This window comes from Musca vetustissima, unplaced genomic scaffold (assembly GCF_032173495.1).
Source record: "Musca vetustissima isolate MV318-11 ecotype Yass unplaced genomic scaffold, APGP_CSIRO_Mvet_v1 utg187239, whole genome shotgun sequence".
Taxonomy (NCBI): domain Eukaryota; kingdom Metazoa; phylum Arthropoda; class Insecta; order Diptera; family Muscidae; genus Musca; species Musca vetustissima.
The window spans coordinates 1-20,535 of NW_026878886.1; the positions used below are offsets into that span (position 1 = coordinate 1).

The 20,535-nt window shown below is 35.4% G+C and overlaps 1 protein-coding gene across 1 annotated transcript; it reads right to left on the minus strand.

Moving 5' to 3' along the window:
• Positions 1-385: 385 nt before the first annotated feature.
• Positions 386-20,328, minus strand: LOC133323666 (uncharacterized). Its single transcript, XM_061532585.1, is given in 10 exon segments — positions 386-686; positions 742-904; positions 1,068-1,781; positions 1,784-2,184; positions 2,258-2,641; positions 5,197-5,731; positions 5,789-5,943; positions 6,157-6,368; positions 12,438-12,628; positions 20,204-20,328. Coding segments are annotated over 10 exon segments (3,168 nt in total). The 5' UTR covers positions 20,316-20,328.
• Positions 20,329-20,535: the final 207 nt, after the last annotated feature.

Sequence of the window (20,535 nt, forward strand, 5' to 3'; positions counted from 1 at the left end):
TCTACGAAAATTATCCCCTGAGAAATTATGGGTTTGTCGAATTGTATATGGACTTTATTGAAGTAAGGCCGATATCGAAAATGGGATAAGTCTACGGAAATACCATTTTTTATGTTTATTGAAAAAAATATATACAAATTTGTTTTCAAATAAAATGTTAAAAAATATTTTTGTTTAATTGTGGAATTGCAAGAAAAAAGAATGGTCCAACTAAACCACCAAATGACATCCAAAATATTATATCTACTATAAGTAGTTTTATTTATATTTAAATGCAATTAAAATTGTTGTTGTGAAAAATAATAAACTTGATGGAACTTGCTAGTTTTGTTTTTTTTTTTTTTTCTTTTTGGTATCTACATTAATTTTTTTGGGCATTCTTTATTTAATTGGTTTCCTTTTGGAATTTCCTCAATTCCTTTTGTATTGCCTCGATGAGCGGTGCTGCAGAAAGATCTTGCACGTGACGCGATGACGACAATTGCGGTTGGATTTCGGCTGGCCGATGGAAGGGTCCAGCACTCATCGGTCTGACCAGGGGTGAATGTGAACCATTGGTGCTGCCACCATCCCAGGCGCCCATTGTTGGGGATGGTGGTTGTGTGGAATGATTGGATTTTGTGGTTTTTGAGGGTTGAGCTGTGGAGGGGCGATTATCGCTGGCATTTTGCATTTTCAGATTGACGCTGAAAAAAGAAGAAGGAAATAATAAAAATTTCAAAATCGATTTAAGTTACTCACTTTGAGGCCCCAGCTGATGAGCCACGTAATTCCCGTTTGGTGGGCTTACGGTTATTGGTAAAATCACGATTCGGCAGTGGCATGGGTAGATCGTCTTGACTGGAATACATTTGTATGGCTCCCTCGAGTAGGCCCTCGTAATGATTGCGCATTGCAGCTGGATCTCTAGAGGGACTGTAATAATCAAAATTTCGATGGTGATGTACCTCATCATCATGATCTTCATATAGCGATTCCATAGTGTTCAGGGATTTCCGATTGCACAATAAAAGGTGAAAAAGTGTAGAGAGGGAGTTGAAAATTAGGAAATGTTGAAGCTTAGTAACGCTGTCTTCTTTGGTAGTTACCATTGTCCAAAATATCATCGGCACTGAGGCGCTTCTTGTGTCGCTCCCAAACAATGGGTCCCACAACACCGGGATCGGGATTATCACTTTGTGATGCAAATCGGGGAACTTTTTGTGGTGCCTTGGGTGTGGGAAATCCTTCAATGGTGGCGATTGTGGTGGCATCCAATGCATCATGGGACGAGATACGTTTATTGTGCTGGTTCCGCGATGATTTGCTGGATTGCGGAACATTTTCCACATTGTCGTAATAGGTTACGAAAACCGGTTCTAGAACACGATTTAATGGTTCCGGCAATGCTGTCTTTGGAAAGGCCTTTACCGATTGCATAGATAAGAATGACCCAATACTTCCCGAGTCCGATGATTTCTCAGCAGGTTGTAGGGTCCTTATGATTTCTTTATTTATTGCCTCTGTGGAAGGTTGGTGTTGTTGGTGTCGATGTCCTTCCACCGGATCCCCTCCACGATCTGTGTGAATTGTCTTCTGATGCAATAACTTATTCCGATGATAATTCGTGTGAGGATTAAATGCCTCATTGGGTGGATCAAAATTAACATAGGTCCTATCCAGTTCATCAGCCGAATCATCGCGATGACTCTGAACGGGACTTGTTTCCAAAGAACCAACACGATTTTCCGATAAATATCTCCGCTTCGGTTTGTGTTGACGTGACTTGTCACGTTTCTTTCGGAAATGACAGTTGTATAGATGGCCTCTTCATTCGTTTCAGCGCGATCATATTTATTGAGACGTCGTGTTCGATTTCGCTCAAACAGTCCATTTGATTTATCGTCTAACATTCGTTGTACATCAGCCGTAGGTGGATTTATGGGGCAATACACCGAAGAGTCGGATGTATTATCCGAAGAGGTTATTGAAGATCTACGTTGATTTTGGGCGGGTGGACCGGGGAAGTGGATGCGTGGTTCTCGGGTCGTACGACCATTTTCATGTTCAAAGGAGAAATTTTGTATGCCCGTATCACGAGACTCGGCGGTTGCTATGGTACGGCCTGTATCGGGGGCGGTAACACTGGATGTGGCACGTCCACCAGATTGGGGCTCCGAGATAAGTTCATTGCGACTCGTGGTCCTAGAAATGAAAACATAAAAATCAATACTCGAGTTTCTCTCTCTCTCTCCCTCTCTTCTTTCTTAGCTCTCACCTATTTATCTGATCATTTCTATGCCTAACATGTGATCTGCCCATCAAAAGTAAAGCCAACAGCAGCAGGAATAATAACAAAATCGCTATCGAGCTGACAATTACCAATATCGGATTATTTTGTATGGAATCTATGAAACCATGGCTACCGCTACTATGTGTGGCGGGTGCCAATGGTGTGGCCTGCGGTTCTCGTAGATATGCTAAAATTATTGTTCTTGTCTTACGTTCTGCTTTCATTATAATTTCTTTGCCCAATACTGTGGATACTTCCGATTCACTGACCAATTTCATATCATTGGCAGCTGTTACCGCCAATACGGGTCTTCCATTAACAAAAACGGAATAGATCAATTCAGTTTGGTTGGTGAGGGGTCGTTCATCTCTGAAATTAATAAAAAAGTATAAATTTTGTTAAGTTTGGGGCCGAACGTTTTATACACTCCACCATGTAGTGTACTTAAAATATCCAAAACCTTCCAAACCTAAGTGGACCAATATTGATAAAAAAAAAATTAAAAACATATTAACATATTAATGTGTCTATAGGTTAGGTTGAAAAAAGGAGTGGTTTGGGTGGAAAGGAAAGAGAAGCACCACAAAATTGGACTTCTGATACTTCTAGGAATTCTGTGTTCTTACTGTGTTCTTCTTTAGAATTTTCCATAAATATCCCCTTAGGTTGGTTAGTTCGTGGGTAGTTTAATTTCCAAAGTATTGTGTGCGAAGTAGTGGGTGCTTCCCTATCACCCAATCTTTTGTAAATAATATCTATCAGACTGCTCGCTCAGGTTTGCTTAGTGGGTCTATAAGTCATTAAAGTCGCCGGATCGGAAACTAAATTCGGTCGGGACATTTGTGAGGGGACTACGACATTATAATTTTTCCGCCAGAAGGAGAAAACGAAATGAATGTAACAGAAATCTCTATGGTACATTCGGCTGAGAAATTGGAGAAAAATGGAGAAAAATTGTCAAAATTGGACCCGTATTTATAATTTTTGTATTGACGCACAAATACTCTGGATCTCCTCACTTCGTTCGAAAAATTGGCACGGCATGTCGAATTGTTGTATATTGGAAATAACAAAATGGGTCCTATTGATTAAATGCAGCTTGGTGTGTGGGTCTGTACCGTTAATGATATTGTTCTAGAGGCATCCTTTTGTATGCTTTGATCTTTCTCTCTAGATCATGAAGATCTTTCCTGCAAACTGTTGGGGTTGTCACCACCATATAAAGGTTGCTCTGCATATATTTATATGGGGGTGACGGTATGGAAGAATCTTCGTCTCCTCGTGTCGATGGTCCACATGTCTTATGAAGAAGTAACCTCTTGCAGTTCTCAGGTCGGCATTTTGACAGGTCCACATTTGTTTGCGTGAACGATTTAAATAATCTACTGACTTTTGACCGAAAAAAATTGGGGAAGTTAGTGGTCGAAATTGTATGCCTCCCTGATATTCCACATTACACATATGTTCCCAACGATAGGACCCAAAGACATGATCGTACATTCATCTGCATACGTAACCGGAAAGGTAGTTGTTAAACAGCTACGGAGAGATTACACCACTTTGCGTAACTCTCAGCTTCACTGAACGGGGTTTGGGATTTTTATTCCGGAACATCACAAAAGACTGGCATTTTCGACGTTCTCAAACAGTATGAAAGGCTATTGATAGGTCAAACGCTACCAACACTGTTCTATGACACGGTCTTTTCTGGTTTAGTTCACGATTTCCCCAATTATGGGTATCTCAAAAGCGGGTAAACATCTTCTTCTGGTACCTCCCCCACAAAATGGCCAAAATTGAGCTAAAAAACATTTTTTTAATATCACTAATCCTACATCAAGTCCGAAGATTTGCACGAAATTTTGAATAGAGTACTGAATTGAGCCTAAAATGATGTGTGTTAAGTTTCGTGAAAATCGGTTGGGATTTAGATATAGCTCCCATATATATTTTCGTCCCGATTTATTGAAAATAGTGCGCCAAAGTCCTTATATATCATTCGATGTGCCGGCGTACTGAATTAAGTGCAGAATGATGTGTGCTAAATTTCGTGAAAAACAGTTCAGATTTAGATATTTTATTATATATTTTCGTCCGTGTATTAATCTTTCTTGAAATCGGCTCAGATTTACATATAGCTCCTATATATATTTTCGTCCGATTTGAAGTAAATGGTTCACTAAAGACCTAAAGCTAGACCGATTGACACAACGTACTGAAGTTAATATAAATTAATCTCTGGAAAGTTTCCTTGAAATCGGTTCAAATTTAGATATACATAGCTTCCATATATACTTTTTGAATTTCAGTTAGTTAGGGTATCATATAGCCCGCCCAGTCCGACTTTTCTACATTCCTTCCTTTTTTATAAATTGTTTTATCCATTCAGAACGCGGAACACCACATAAAAGCCACTTCAATTAAAAAATGAGCTCAGGACCTCTATTTAAAATTGTTTTCGCATATGAACACCAAAATACATAAAATGGGCGGAGCCTTCATAATTATTCATAATGTTTAATTTTGGAAGGAATTATCAAACGGGAGGTTTTTCATTCTCTGAGAAATCTAACTACTAAAATTACATATATCCAAAATGCAACATTTGTCTAAGACATCGTTTATATGGATGGATTTTTAAAGAACCTAAAACTTTGATAATTATCAGCAAAGTAATATTTGATCCTCTGAAAGAGGCTATGCCAAAACATGAGCCAATAGTGAACATTTTGTTTTTCACCCGAAATGACTTCTAACAACCACAAACGTTGCACATTTTAGATTTTGTTTCCTGATTTCCACTAATAAAACTTTAGTCCACATGATTCTTACCTAACAAATGGGTCAATGTACTATTTTATATTACATGATATGGTTACATACAAACATATTTCATAAACAATAGATACTCATAGTCCACTTACGTTTTATCATTAATATCACCATCGTAAATGCCAGACGACATACCATAGGACGTTGCACTATCACCATCCTCCGCGTTGTTACGTTCCACATCATCGGCAGTGAGTTGGGTGATATTGTGAATGACAACACGCACTTGATTATCACGAATATTCAATGGTGGCAGTAAGGGTGATGCAGGTGGTGGTGCTGCTGGCCTAGGTTGTGGTTGTAAAAATCGTGTTGGCGGTTGTACCAGGGGTGCTAAAATTTGTTTCTCCAATTTGGAAGCATTATTTTGTATTAATTCCCATGGTACTGGGGTCACTTGGGCCGTGGCAATATTGGAACTTTCAACTTGCATATCAGATTCCGAGTAAGAATAACCAAATGTTACCGATTCTGTATTGTTGATATTCTCTTCAGATGATGAAATCATTTCAGATTTTTTGTTAATTGGATATGCTGGTGATGGAGGGGAGGGAGGGGAACGTAGGCGTATTGTGGAAGTATTATTTGTTGTCATATCCAATAGCTCAGCATCATAATCGGGGGGATCTATGGTCAATCGTATTATAAAATAAATTATTTGATAACGAATATGTTTTATTATACCTTGAGTGGTGCTGGCACCCTCTTCGTTTTCGTCAATTTTCCCATCATTGCCATTTTCATTAGTAGGTTTAAAGTGTCTCCGATCACGTCCAGCCGTTACGGAAATTCCCGATATTTGTTGAGCTCCATTTATACCCAAGTGTTTGGTTTGCTGCCTATTAACAATAAATATTATTTAAACAACATTTTCATAATTTGAATAATACACTAGAGGCCCGACTTGCATCTTTGAAGGTGACCCAAGAAACAATTTTGGAAAATGACTGAAAATGTGCTTAATATTGCAATCCTGACCAGTGCAATGTTTTAATTGAAAAAAAATTAATAATAAATAAAAAAATTAAGGTCGCAGACACATTTTTTATTACCTCGTGAATGCCAGTCGATATAGCCGGGCTAATTTCTCCTCCAACATCGGATTATCTTTTTGTGTATAAAATCCCGACATAACCGTAAGCAGCCAATATCGACGATCTGTAGCGGAGTAATTTAAGGGTGGTGTTCCAGCACCATTCCATACGCCGTCAATGCCCACAGTTCCCTCACCATAGCAATCTAAACAGATTGGTATATCAACTTCCTGGAAATTAATAAAAAAAATGGAATTTAGATAATTATTGAGTTTACGATTTAAAAATTAAATCTGTCTTAACATACGTAAGAACAAAAGGTATTCGACCCTCATAAATAAATTATTCAAAACTGCAATATATCCAAAATCGGCCCTAGGCTATACCAAAACGTCTATCTAAATTGACTATTTTCGGTAAGGAGATAACTTGAAAATCTATATTGGCTATTTTCGGCAAAAGAGATAAATTCCTTCATAGCTAAGGTTTGTGGTTCTGTAGTTTGCAAATTGTAGCAAAATATTTCAATATTTAAAATTTAAATCGTTTTTGAAAGATTTCACGAAAAAATTGGGTGAGAACCTCTCATCTAATTTTCTACCCAGATCTTCTGTAGTTTTGGTATTTCGTTTTCTCCTGGCTGTCATTAACCACGACATGTCCCTCATCTAAAAGACCCGACCGATTTTAAGTATTCTCATCATGGCAATGTGTAAAAAGTTCGGCCATTCCGAAATTGAGGACGTTTTATTTGTGACATGAAAGCTGATTTTCAGACTAAATCAGCTGACTACGTTAATATATTTAATTTATGCCTAAAAGTATGCAGCAAACATTGAAATAGAATTTCAAAGAATATTTTTCGAAGGATTTGTTGAAGAATATTTTTGAAGGACTTTCAGAACCATAAGCGACTAGGGCTATTCAAGGCGTAGAAATTAATTTGTCAATGTCTATCAGATAGCGTAGGTTTTTTAAACACATTTTTCAAGGGCTATTAGAAGGGGTATTGTTTTACATTTATTTTTCAAGGAATATTGTAGAGCGTAGATCTTCTTAACTGATTTTTCAAAAGCTCTTAGAAGGCGTAGATTTTTTAAACTAATTTTTCTAATGCCTACTGTAAAGCGTACATTTTTATACCCTTCACCACACTGTGGTATGTCTTTGTGCATATGTTTGTAACAGGCAAAAGGAAACGAGATAGACACATGGTTCCTTTTGAGAATATGCATAGAATCACTTTCTGAGTCGATTTACGCATGTCCGTCCGTCCATTTATTTTTGTGAACAAAGTACAGGTCGCATTTATGATCCGATTTAGATCAAATTTGGTACAGTTCACTTATTTGGCCCAAGGACGAACTCTGCTGAAATTGGAGAAAATCGGTTCAGATTTAGATATAGCTCCCATATATATTTTCATTATATTGGAGCACCATACTGCCGACATTGGTCCGATTAAGACAAAATTTTACACGATTGACCAATATTGGTCCTATTGAGGCAAAATTTTGCACAGAGTACTTAGGTCCAGATTGATGTATCCCATATATAGTTTTGTCCGATTTTTTTGTAAATGATGCACCAAAATTTTGCATACCGTATTGAAGTTACTACAGGTTAGTATACGTATAGGTTGTTTTAATGTAGTTCAAATATCTATCAAATATCTTCACGTATTTAATATCGTCCGATTCCATTTCAATGGTCCTCCAAAGATGCCATGTCTATTCTATCTAAAGGATATTGTACATATGAGCCCGGCCCCGACCGACTTTTAAACTTTCCTTACTAGTTTAACATAAACGTACTCATTACTGTACACGGTCGTACGTGAAAAAATACGATCCCGTTTATAAGATCGTCGCACGTGACGATTCACAGGTCAATCCACTTCTATTTGCTTGTGTAAAATGTAGGGCGGTCAATTGTAATTGGTAGAAAGGAAACAAAGCATTACAAGATTGTACTTCTTACACTTCTAGGAGTTCTGTGTTCTGAGTGTATTTCCTTTAGACTTTACCATTCACCCCCTTAGATCGGTTAGTTCGCGGTTAGTGTAGTTTCCCAAGAGTTGTGTACAAAGACTTGCAATGGCTGGTCAGTGGCATAGAAAATGTTCCAGCATTTCGCTGCCTTCTCCACTGGTGTACATCCCTCGCACCCAATTTCGTTTTTAATATTTTTGAAGGACATGGATTTTCATAATTAATTTTTTAATTGCTAATAGAAGTTGTAGATTTTATACCCTTCACCACACTGTGGTACAGGGTATTATGTCTTTGTGCATATGTTTGTAACAGGCAAAAGGAATCAAGATAGAGCCATGGTTCCTTTTGAGAATATGCATAGAATCACTTTCTAAGTCGATTTACGCATGTCCGTCTGTCCGTCCGTTCGTCTGACCATGTTAAATTGTAAACAAAGTACAGGTCGCGTTTATTATTCGAATTGGATGAAATTTGGCACAGATCATTCATATGGCCCAAGGACGAACCCTATTGAAATTGGGAAAAATCGGTTCAGATTTAGATATAGCTCCCATATATATTTTCGTCCAATTTAAGGTAAATGGTGCACCAAAGTCCCTAAATAACTTTCGATTTGCACGAACTCTGGCACAACGTACTGAATTGAGCCTAGATTGATGTCTGCCAAGTTTCGAGAAAATCGGCCCAGATTTAGATATAGCTCCCATATATAGTTTCGTCCGATTTAAGGTAAATGATGCACTAAAGACTCTATATATCTGTCGATTTGCACGAAATTTGGTACAACGTACTGACTTGAGCCTAGAGTGAGGTCTACCAAGTTTCGTGAAAATCGGTCCGAATTTAGATATGGCTCCCATACATAGTTTCGTCCGATTTCATGTAAATGGTGCACCAAAGTCCCTATATATCTTTCGATTTGCTCCAAATTTACTATAACATACTGAATTGAGGCTAAAGTGATGTCTGCCAAGTTTAGTGAAAATCGGTCCAGATTTAGACATAACTCCCATATACAGTTTCGTCCGATTTCATACAAATGGTGCACCAAAGTCCCTATATATCTTTCGATTTGCACGAAATTTGTCGTATCGTACTGAATTGAGCGTAGAATGATGTCTGCCAAGTTTCGTAAAAATCGGTCCAGATTTAGATATAGCTCTCATATATAGTTTCGTCCGATTTCATGTAAATGGTGCACCAAAGTCCCTATATATCCTTCGATTTGCTCGAAATTTGGAATAGCGTACTGAATTTAGTCCAGAATGATGTGTGCCAAGTTTCGAGAAAATCGGTTGAGATTTAGATATAACTCCCTTACATTATAGATTGATTTCAAGTAATTGACGCACCAAGGATCCAATATATGTCTGATAGGAACAAAACGTACTGAAATTAGTATAACCTAACCTGTGATAAGTTTCGTTGAAATCGGTTCATATTTGGATATAACTTCCATATTTCAGATTGACATCAAATTTTGCACAACGTACAAAATTGAACATAGAATTACGTAGTTGCGTTTTCTAGAAGTACAGACATAGCCCAAAGGATGACCTATTGATATTTGTTTGAAGTCGATTCACAGTTAGATAAATATCACATATTTTATTTCATCCAATTTCATGGTAATAGTCCTGCCGGCCCCGTTCGACTTTACTGCTTTCCTTACTGGTTAAAAATGTTTATTCATGGCTAATAAGTGGCTAAGATTTTTAGGGAATTTTTTCCACGGACAGTCGTGGATTTTTTAAATTATTTTTCAAGGATTATCAAAGAAGTGCAAATGTTTAAAATTATTATTTCTTCCATGGCCGTTCTATATTGATTCATATCATCAATATAATACAAATTATGCAAATAATATTTCGTAATATTATAATGTTGTCGTTCAAAATCAGTTCATGTTGTAATTAACATCTGTTTCCATATATTCCATACTAGCATATGCCCGTTACATCGTTAGCGGATTTTTTATAGTTAAAATAAATAAGCGTTAATTTAGCTTTACTTTTGGACTAAATATAAATTTGAAATATTTCGAATAAAATATTAGATCCTACTCAGCTTTTCGTTCGAACCGAAACGTTGATGCGTAAATCTACTTAACCTAATAAATCGAGTACAACATTCTTATATTTATTTTTCTGAAAGTGTATGATTTTCTCGATCCTCCCGATGGACTAATGCAAATAGTACGTTTTTTAACTTTTTTGCTTCTTTCGGTAATTAATGGTAAAATTTGCTAATGGTAAAATTTGTAGTACGTTTTAGTACTTGTGTACCCTTATAGTACGAATTTCTAATATAATATTTTGCAAAGCGCATCATATTATGGGAAATTTTTGTATGTTACTTGTTACAAAATCACCATTGGAAAATTTTTCGATATTTTTTGTATATCCTCGACATAAAGATCCCGCCTATTATTCATAACATCGAAAGTCCAGTGTGGTTAGAAAACTCATTGGAAATAAATATCTGTACTTTTAAGTAGAAGTTTTAAAAACATTTTTGTTTAGAAGTGCCAACAATTTAGGACTTGTGGTGTTTAGCGGCTTGTTTGCATAGTTTCACTTATTTGTATATGAAGTCTCGTCCGTTTTTCACTACAAGTTTAAACCAAAATACATAATCATTCGTTGTAGTATAGATCCATGTCAAATTGGAAACTATATTTCATGTAACTCGCAGTAATTTTTAGTAAAAGTTTTCGAAAAATATTTCCATAAAACATTTTAATTGCCACAGTCAAAGATAAATACTAAAATTCAGATGTCTTTCTCTAAACTTTCCTATTTAGTAATTTTTAGTACGAATTTTCAAAAACAATCCATTTTTTAATTTGTTATAGCTAAATGTACATACACAATTTCTGGACTCTACCTCTACTGCTTCTGTCGTATACAATATTTAGTTGTTTACATTGTTTCTCATAGAAAAATCCTTGTACCAAATTCTATATCCACCCGTACCGCCGTATACAATATGTTGGGCTTTTTAGTACATTTTAATCTTATAGTTCCAGATAAGTATTTAATAAGAGTTTCTATCTTTATCCGTTTTACCGTACCCAATATTTAGTACTTGTATACTTTTATTTAATTATTTTACCACTTCTAATCGCTCAATACCCATGTAAAATTTTTAGTAGTTTCCATACTAACATTTATTAGTTTGCATACTAACAATGGTACAGAATTTTGTACTTATATGTGAAATAATTAAGTAACATACTATGTTTCAGTTGTCCTTTAATATTTAGTACCATTTTAGTACTAATTTCAAAAAATTATGCACAGCGAAGTATTTGTAGAGTTATACTTCCAACCGTTCCGATGTAATATATTTTTAGTACTTTTTAGTACCATTTCAATACTAATTTCCAAAAGATATTTTGTACAGCATTTTATATGTAACTGGTTCCATTCTCTACTGGTTCCATTCCAATATAATATTTAGTACCTCTTAGTACTAAATTCCAACTTTTTCACACATGCCCTTTGGAGTATTATTGACAAAGCTGTATACCAAATTTCAAAGTTCTACTTCCAACCGTTCCGGCGAAATACAGTTTTAGTACTTTTTAGAACCATTTTAGTACTAATTTGCTACAAATATTTGTGCACGTCGTTCTTGTTTTCATAGCTTAAGCTACATACAAAGTTTCAATATGTATCTCTACCGATTCCATTTAAATATAATATTTAATACTTTTTAGTACCTCTTAGTACTAAATTCCAAAATTTTTTCACACATACCACTTCGCTTATCGTAGGCAAAGCTGCATACCAAATTTCAGATTTCTACATCTAACCGTTCCGGCGTAATACAGTATTAGTACTTTTTAGTATCTTTTAGTACTAATTTCCAAAAAATATTTTTGCACTTATTTCTATATGTAATAGCCCAAGCTACATACCAAGTTTCAGATATGTATATTTACCAATTCCATCAAAATATAATGTTTAGTACTTTTTAGTACCTCTTAGTACTAAATTCCATTTTTTTCATAAATACCACTTCGCTCGGCATAGACAAAGCTACGTGCCAAATTTCAAAGTTCTAATTCTAACCGTTCCGCCTTAAAGCAGTTTTTAGTACTTTTTTAGTACCTTTTAGTACGAATTTCCAAAAACCCCGCCTTATCACACGCCTCCCCACCAAACCCAACCTACATGCCAAATTTCAAGTTTCTAGCTTTAGCCGTTTCGTCTGGGCGTTGATGATCAGTCAGTCACTTATAACGCAACTCTTTTATATATATAGATAAAAATAAATAAACAAATAAAATTATAAACTTACATTGTTACCATCGACATAGACAGTGGCCACAACGGTCTCCGTTTTGACCACAACATCTTTCCCCTTGCTAATGCCGGTGTGGACCTGTTTCAAATAATCCGGTGGTCCATCACCCGATCCCGTCCAAAAGAAATCCTCCAAATGTACCTCCTCACGTAATTCCGGATAATCATCACCAAAGTCATCATCATCTAAAATCAAAATAAAGAGATAGAAAAAAAACGAAACAAAATAGTTATGTTAATGTCAATCAGACATGACAAATATCGTGTCGGTATAGTTTGCGGCGGGGGTTGCTATAGAAATTATTTAGTTATGGTATTAAGTTGATAAGGAAGGAAATAAATGTTGTTGTTGTTTTGTAAATGTATGGAAAAAGGAAATAAGAATTTGTAATTGTTAGGCTTTCGTTTTTTGACAATGTTGTATCTATTGTTATTGTTGTTGTACTGTTGCTAACGTTATCACACCGTATTTGTTTACTTTTGCAAATGTTATGTTACTACCATTCATATGTATGTATGTCTGTATGTATGTTGGTTTTGCTAGATAGTATTTATGTATCAACAAGAAAAAGAAAGTTTGTTTGATCAATTTTAAAGTCCTCCTCCTAGTTTATTTGTAATGAGGTCTTGTTGCTAGAAGTTTTGCAGAAAATTAGGCTCAAAGGGAAATTAAGAGGAAATGATGATTGAACATATAGAAGACCTATAGGCCTTCCATAGTCTAGAACATATAATGTCAATAGAAGTCCTTTATAGTCAATAAATGTCATCTAGATCTTCTACAGTCAATAGAAAAACGATTATAATGCATAGAAGACTTCTAGGTCCTCTATATGCTATAGAAGACTTCTAGGTCCTCTATATGCTATAGAAGACGTCTAGGTCTTCTATAGTCAATAGAAGACTTCTAAGTCTTCTATAGTCAATAAAGAACCACGAGGTCTACCATAGTCAATTGAAGACTTTTACGTATTCTATAGCCAATATAAGACTAATAGAAGACCTCTATATAATCTATATCAATACAATAATCAATACAAGACCTCAAGGTCTTCTATAGTCAATAGAAGTCCTCTAGGTCTTCAAGAGTCAATAGAAGACCTCAAGGTCTACTATAGTCAATAGAAGACCTCTCGGTCTTCCATTTGGTACACCATTTACTGAAAATCGGACGGAAATATATATGGTAGCTATAAAAAACTCGCATACATCAATCTGGATCTAATTCAATACGCTGTGCAAAATTTTGTGCCAATCGGGCTAACCTTGGGTTTTGGTGCACAATTTACTAAAAATCGGACGGAAATATATATGGAATCTATATACAAATCTGATCATATTTCAACAAAACCTCGCATACATCAATCTGGACCTAATTCAGTACGCTGTGCACAATTTTGTGCCAACCGGGCTAACTTTGGGTCTTTGGTGCACCACTTACTTAAAATCGGACGAAAATATATATGGACGAGATATCAAAATCTGAACCGATTTCAAAGAAAATGTACACACGTAAGTTTAAATAACATCAGTACATTGTGCAAAATGTTGCGACAATCGACCTAACTTTGGACCTTTGATGTACCACTTATTTAAAATCGGAACTCCCATATATAGCTATATATAAATTTGATCCGATTTCAAAAAAAAATTCGCATACATTAATCTAGATCTAATTCAGTACGCTGTGCAAAATGTTGTGCCAATCGGCATAACTTTTCTTCTTTTGAACACAACATTTACTTAAAATGGGACAAAAATATATATAAGAGCTATATCTAAATCTGATCCGATTTCAACAAAACCTCGCATTCATCAATCTGGACCTAATCCAGTACGCTGTGCAAAATTGTTTGGCGATCGGCTTAACTTTGGGTCATTGGTGCCCCATTTTAATAAAATCGGACGAAAAAATATATGGGAGCTATATCTAAATCTTAACCGATTTTTCCCAATTTGAATAAGGTTCGTCCTTGGGCAAAATAAATGAACTGTGCCAAACTTCATCCAATTCTGATCAGAGATGCGACCTGTACTTTGTTTACAATTTAAATCGACTAAATTTACGACATAAACCGACTCAAAAAGTGATTCTATGCATATCTCGTTTCCATTTGCCTGTTACAAACATATGCACAAAGAAATAATACCCTGTACAACAGTTTGGTGAAGGGTATGAACAATGGCATTTTGGAGGCCAATATTGAACATTTTTGGTAGGTATGGACCTTATAATGAAATTTTGCTTAACCTTTTCAGTGTTTTTTCGAATATATTCGACATTTAAAAGTACCTTCTTTCTTTGCGATTTTTCGGTTATCCTACGTACCGTTACTATTGACGTTTTTGTTTTTGCTGGAAGACAGACGAACCTGGCCGAGGTTTAAAATGAACATTGCTACTTTTTCTAAACTTTGTGCCTTTATATGATTTTAAATACAAAATTTGAGATTTTTATACCGACAAACATTTTTTTACACTGGTTTCGTTTCCAGATTAAATTCTATGCAACTCCGACTACATCGAATCATCAATCTTCTATCGATATGGATTGTATCATTCAATGTAACTGTTGATCCCTCCTCATTTTCGAATAACTAATTCCGAAGACCTTAACGGATCATAATAGGTGTTGAGTACATACTTTTGAAATCGGCTCAGATTAAGAAATATCTCCTATATAAATTTTTGTTCAATTTGATGCATTTTATGATTTTATAATCCAACAAACCTTCTTAAAAAATAAACTATTTGACCCATTCGAACTTAGAAGAAAAACTAATTGAAATGTGGTTTTTCCCCTCACGCAAAAATTGACACAATTATTATTTTCCGAAATTGTATTGTTTAGTATGAAGGGAACGGAAATAAACGCAACATTTGTTCTTAATGCGTTAATAAATATGTTATTATTTGTTGTGCCAACTATTGTCCCGCGTATGGTCAATTGTATGAACTTTAAAAACTATAATATAATTGAAATGAATATATATGTATATATACATATATATGTGTATGGTATATGGTAAATAATTCCAAAAATAAATACATTATTTATTAAAGAACCGAAATTGTATTTTAGCAAAGTACAAAATAATAAGAAATGTTGGCTTTAATCTATCTACCAAAACAGAAGAACATTATATATGTTACGGAAAATATAGCATTTACAGATATTTTCTATTTGAGAATAAAAACTTTGAAATAAATTCCAAATGATTATATTGAAGTCATATGGAAAATTGAATATCGTGAGAATTTCTTGCAAATGGAAATCTCGTAGCATACCTTGAACATTTTCATTAATTAGTCAGTTCCCGTACTGTAAGAATCTATCTGTCTATACTAATAAAGGAAAATTTGTTATCGCGAAACTTATATATAAGTGTTATTACAAACTGTCGGCAAATATTCAAAATTTTCTGCAGAGATGTTTATAACCCTCCGAAAAAAATGAAATGCTTAATTACAGTCAAATTTAAAATAACGAGAATGGGACTAGACCTTATATGAACCTCAAAATATGGATCTATACTGAAGAATTTTTGCATTGATTCTCAAAATGTCAAATTAAAATAGAAATATGAGGTTAAAATAATTAAAATTCAGAAAATGGGGCGATACCGTTATTTTGGAGCTAAACCAAAACATGGACCGTTCTTGGATAACCGCATCGTTTCCATGGAATTCTCTGAAGTTTTGAATCGACGCGTGGCCTCAAAGAAGGAAAACATAAGGTTAAATATCACACAGTCTCTTTGGCCAAGTGACCACCTCTTTCTTCCCGAAAAAGCTTCGTAAAAGCAAATGCTATAGTTGATTGTGTCACATATCGTCATCTTGTTGAAGAAAAACGAAAAGATCACAAACTAATACTTGAACCAAGCCTATATAACGTTTGAAGATAGGTCTTATCGACTCACTCCCTCTAGTACCCTCATCACAAAGGTCACCATTTTTAAAATTTGTAAATCCCATACGAAGCGATCGTAATATTCAATTGCATCCAAACATCCAATATTTTCGTTTTGAAAATACTTGTAATTTTTATGGATCGATTGGAGTATCCGATTTAATGCATTGCACTATGGGATGCCAGTGGGTTTATGAAATAAATATCGCATAAAAGTTTTGAGGACGCTGATTACGATTCGGCAAGAAAAAAAAACTATTCTATTGATAGGTTGACGGTCATATTTTTTAAAAGTTGAATTATCAAATTATTTTTGAATACGTTTTGTAGAACTATGGTCACTAATTACAAATGTGAAATCAGTTTTTGAAAATCAAAAAAATAATCCAAAATGTCGGATCAAACATAAAAACAACCAGTGAGCGGAGCAGTATAGTCGGACGGGGCCGACCATACGATACCCTACACAACTACCACGAACTCTAACTTTCTGACGATGTTTATTCCGAGTCTGAGTAATATTTCCTGATATTTGCCCCCTCTTGTACAGTCCTTCTAATTACTTGTCCAGATTACCTTCACGGTGGGTGTGTTGTGATTTTCGGATTATACTCTACTCGAAAACACACAAAAAATTATGTTTTCGGTCCATTTCATCCCAAAATTTTAATCTGATCATCACCGAAATTTAGAGGCGTTGTTCTTGACCATAACTGGAACTTCATGAAAAATTTCAAAGCCATCAGCGCGATATTTCTCCCTTTAATGTGGTAATGGATTACTAAATAATATCTGAATACGTAAGCACATGTAAATATTTGACTGTAACTCCCACATCTGAGTAGATACATCACTATATTTGGTATCAATTTAAAGGTCAACCACTCCTCTTGGATATGTTATCAACTCCTAGGGTCTACATCCTCCAGGAGTAAATATATATGCCATAGAATACAAATTTTGTCATTTTTCACACAAAAGTCAGGGTCCATTTGACCCGCTAAATATTGACCGATCTTTATCAAAACATGCACGCTTATTCTCTGACCCGATCCCCTTCTCCATGCAAAAATTCGCGGTGTTTGGGCCATAATTGCGGCCTCTGGAGCGACCAGAAAAACCGACAAAAATTTAGTATTTGGTCCATTTCATCCCCTAAATATTAACCGATCTTTTCCAAAAACAATAGGGGTCTTCATTGGCCAGAACCCATCCTACATGCAAAATTTCGTGAAGATTGGTCCATAACTGTGGCCTGTATCGTGTTTACAAATTATAATGGACAGACGGACGGACACACATGTCTAGATCGACTAAGCTAGTCGAGATATGACGATCGGTATACTTAAAGGTGGGTCTAGGACCAATATTTCGCGGCGTTACAAACATTTGGGGCTGCACAAAGCTATAATACCCTGACAACATAGTTGTGTAGGGTATAAAAATAAATATTTCATTTCTTGCCAGTGTTTAACATCAGAATAGCATGAAATAGTTTTTATGTATCATGGTCTTAAAACTACAGCATTTCCTAATTAAAATTGAATTAAACGAGCTCAAAATCCCGAAACTACCAATTAATGGTCACTACCCCGAAACTTAAGTCAATATTGATAGTTTTTCGTACAAATAAATCACACCTTTTTTATTAAATTTTCCAGGCAATATTCAACGACTATAGCATTGTGCAGCCCCAAGAGTTTATAACGCCGCGAAATATTGGTCCTAGACCCACTTTTAAGTATACCGATCGTCATATTTCGACTAGCTGAGTCGATCTAGACATGTGTGTCCGTCTGTCCATTATAATTCGTAAACACGATACAGGCCACAGTTATGGACCAATCTTCACGTAATTTTGCATGTAGGACGGGTTCTGGCCAATGAAGACACCTATTGTTTTTAGTAAAGATTGGTTAATATTTAGGGGATTAAATGGACCAAAAAAATATTTACAGGTGCTTACGTATTCATATATTATTTAATAACCCATTACCACACTAGAGGGCGGAAATATAGCGCTGATCGCTTTGAATTTGGGGGATCCAGGTATGGTCACGGACAACGCCTATAATTTTCGGTGATGGTCAGATAATAATATTGGGATGAAATGGACCGAAAAAACCTAATTTTTGCCATAATTGAAAGCCGAACATCACAACACAACCCACGGTGAAGAGAATGTGGTCAAGTAATTAGAAGGGTTGTACTGGATATTGGTAATATTCGGAAAATATGTCAGTGTAAGGAAGAGGTGATGTTGACATCTAATCGGGCAAGAGGTAGAGAGGAAGATAGAGTTCTGTGGTAGTTATGTAGGGTATCGTATGGTCGGTCCCGTCCAACTATACTGCTCCGCTCACTGGTGTTATATTTGGATGGGGAAAAATCCATTATTTTTCGGCAGATGGATGCTCTGATAGATTTCTCGTAAAGTATCGATCAAACAATTTCAGATTTATGCTCGTTGAATGAGTAACATTTCGCAATAAAAAATTAGTTTGCAGTTTTTTATGTTAAAAATGCACCTCGTACAGGTAGGCCGGCCGTCGAAAATCCGAGAAATGATCGAAGTTGACCGGCATGTTAGTTGACCGGTATATTAGATGTTTAAACCATTTACACAAAAACAAATTATAATGGATTTATTTTTCCCCAACCTAATATTATCGACAATAACTCTTAAATTTATGAACGGTCGCAGACGTTCGCAAAATTCGGGATGGTTAATTGTTGTTGCTACAACCAAGAAATCGAGATAGACCCATGGTTCCTTTTGAGAATATGCATAGAATAATTTCCTGAGGCGATTTATGCATGTCCGTCTGTCCGTTCGTCCATGTATTTTTATAAACAAAGTACATGTCACATTTATAATCCTATTTGGAGGAAATTTTGCGCATGTCACTTATTTGTAGATATTTGTAGATATAGATCCCTCATATATTTTTTCCGATTTTATGCAAATGGAGGAGCCTATGTTGACTTTACATGAAATATTGCGTAGTTTTACTTCACGCAGTAAATTTCGTCCGATTCAATTTCAATTTTCCTCCAACCATGCTATATCTATTCTATTTAAAAGATATTGTATATATGAACATTTCTTGTATGTACCCAAAATGACGGTATCATTCCCTACTGGTTATATATAAAATGTATTAAAAAATGTGAAATTTTTACTTTGGGCTCATGTCATTTGTAAACAGAGACCCACAATGTTATACAATTTTACTGGCTGAAATTGACTTTTTGCCAACAAATTGGATTCCTGACCCATAGTGCATTCATTGCACATAGTAATATTTTTCCATGACATTAGAATATGGGATCTTTAGGGCAACTTCTTCTACACAGCATACAGAAGTTCAGCACACAGAAGTTCAGCCCCTTCCTATAACATTCTCAATATAAGTCCATGCTTATACATTGCGACATTTTCAGTTTGTTCAAGGTCCTATGCCGATTTTCCTACCTGGGAGTCTGAAGTTTGCTAAATATTATTATCCTGACAGCAATTTACCCATCCCGATGTAGTGTCAACCTCATGATGTAGGGTTTAAAGGTATGATCTGGCCGAAATTTCCAGCTTCAATTGTTGCTACCTTTTTTGTTTAAATTCTTGTTTGTTCCATACACCTTATCTATTTCGCAGAATATGTGCTTTTTTATTCAAAACACTACCGTTTACAATAATTTCCTGAAACTGTAGTTCCGAATCAGAAAATCAGCACACACATTCAGTCATTCAAATTTATTCTACGTATGTAAATATGTATATAACACAGTTCTTTTTTCTATACATATGTATGTATATATTATAAACATTAAGCGTAGGTGCAACGTACCATGACTTATTTGTATTAACGGCAGACCGACGTCACCATAACAATTGGGCAATTTCAATGCGAATCCGATGATGAGAACGATTAAAACTTTTATAAATCTTTCGGAAGTCATGTTGTTGTTGTCGTGTTTTGTTTTTGTTATTATTTGGTGGAAAACAAATGCCTAGAAACACCTTACAATGTGTGTTGTTGTTGTTGGTGGTGGTGATATTTACCACAAATATGTAGAAATTCTATTGTATATCCGTGGGTCTGTTTGTCACTTCACTTCTTCACTTTATTGTTGTTGTTGGGTTTTTCTTTTTTCAATTTTAATAATCACTTGTGACGTC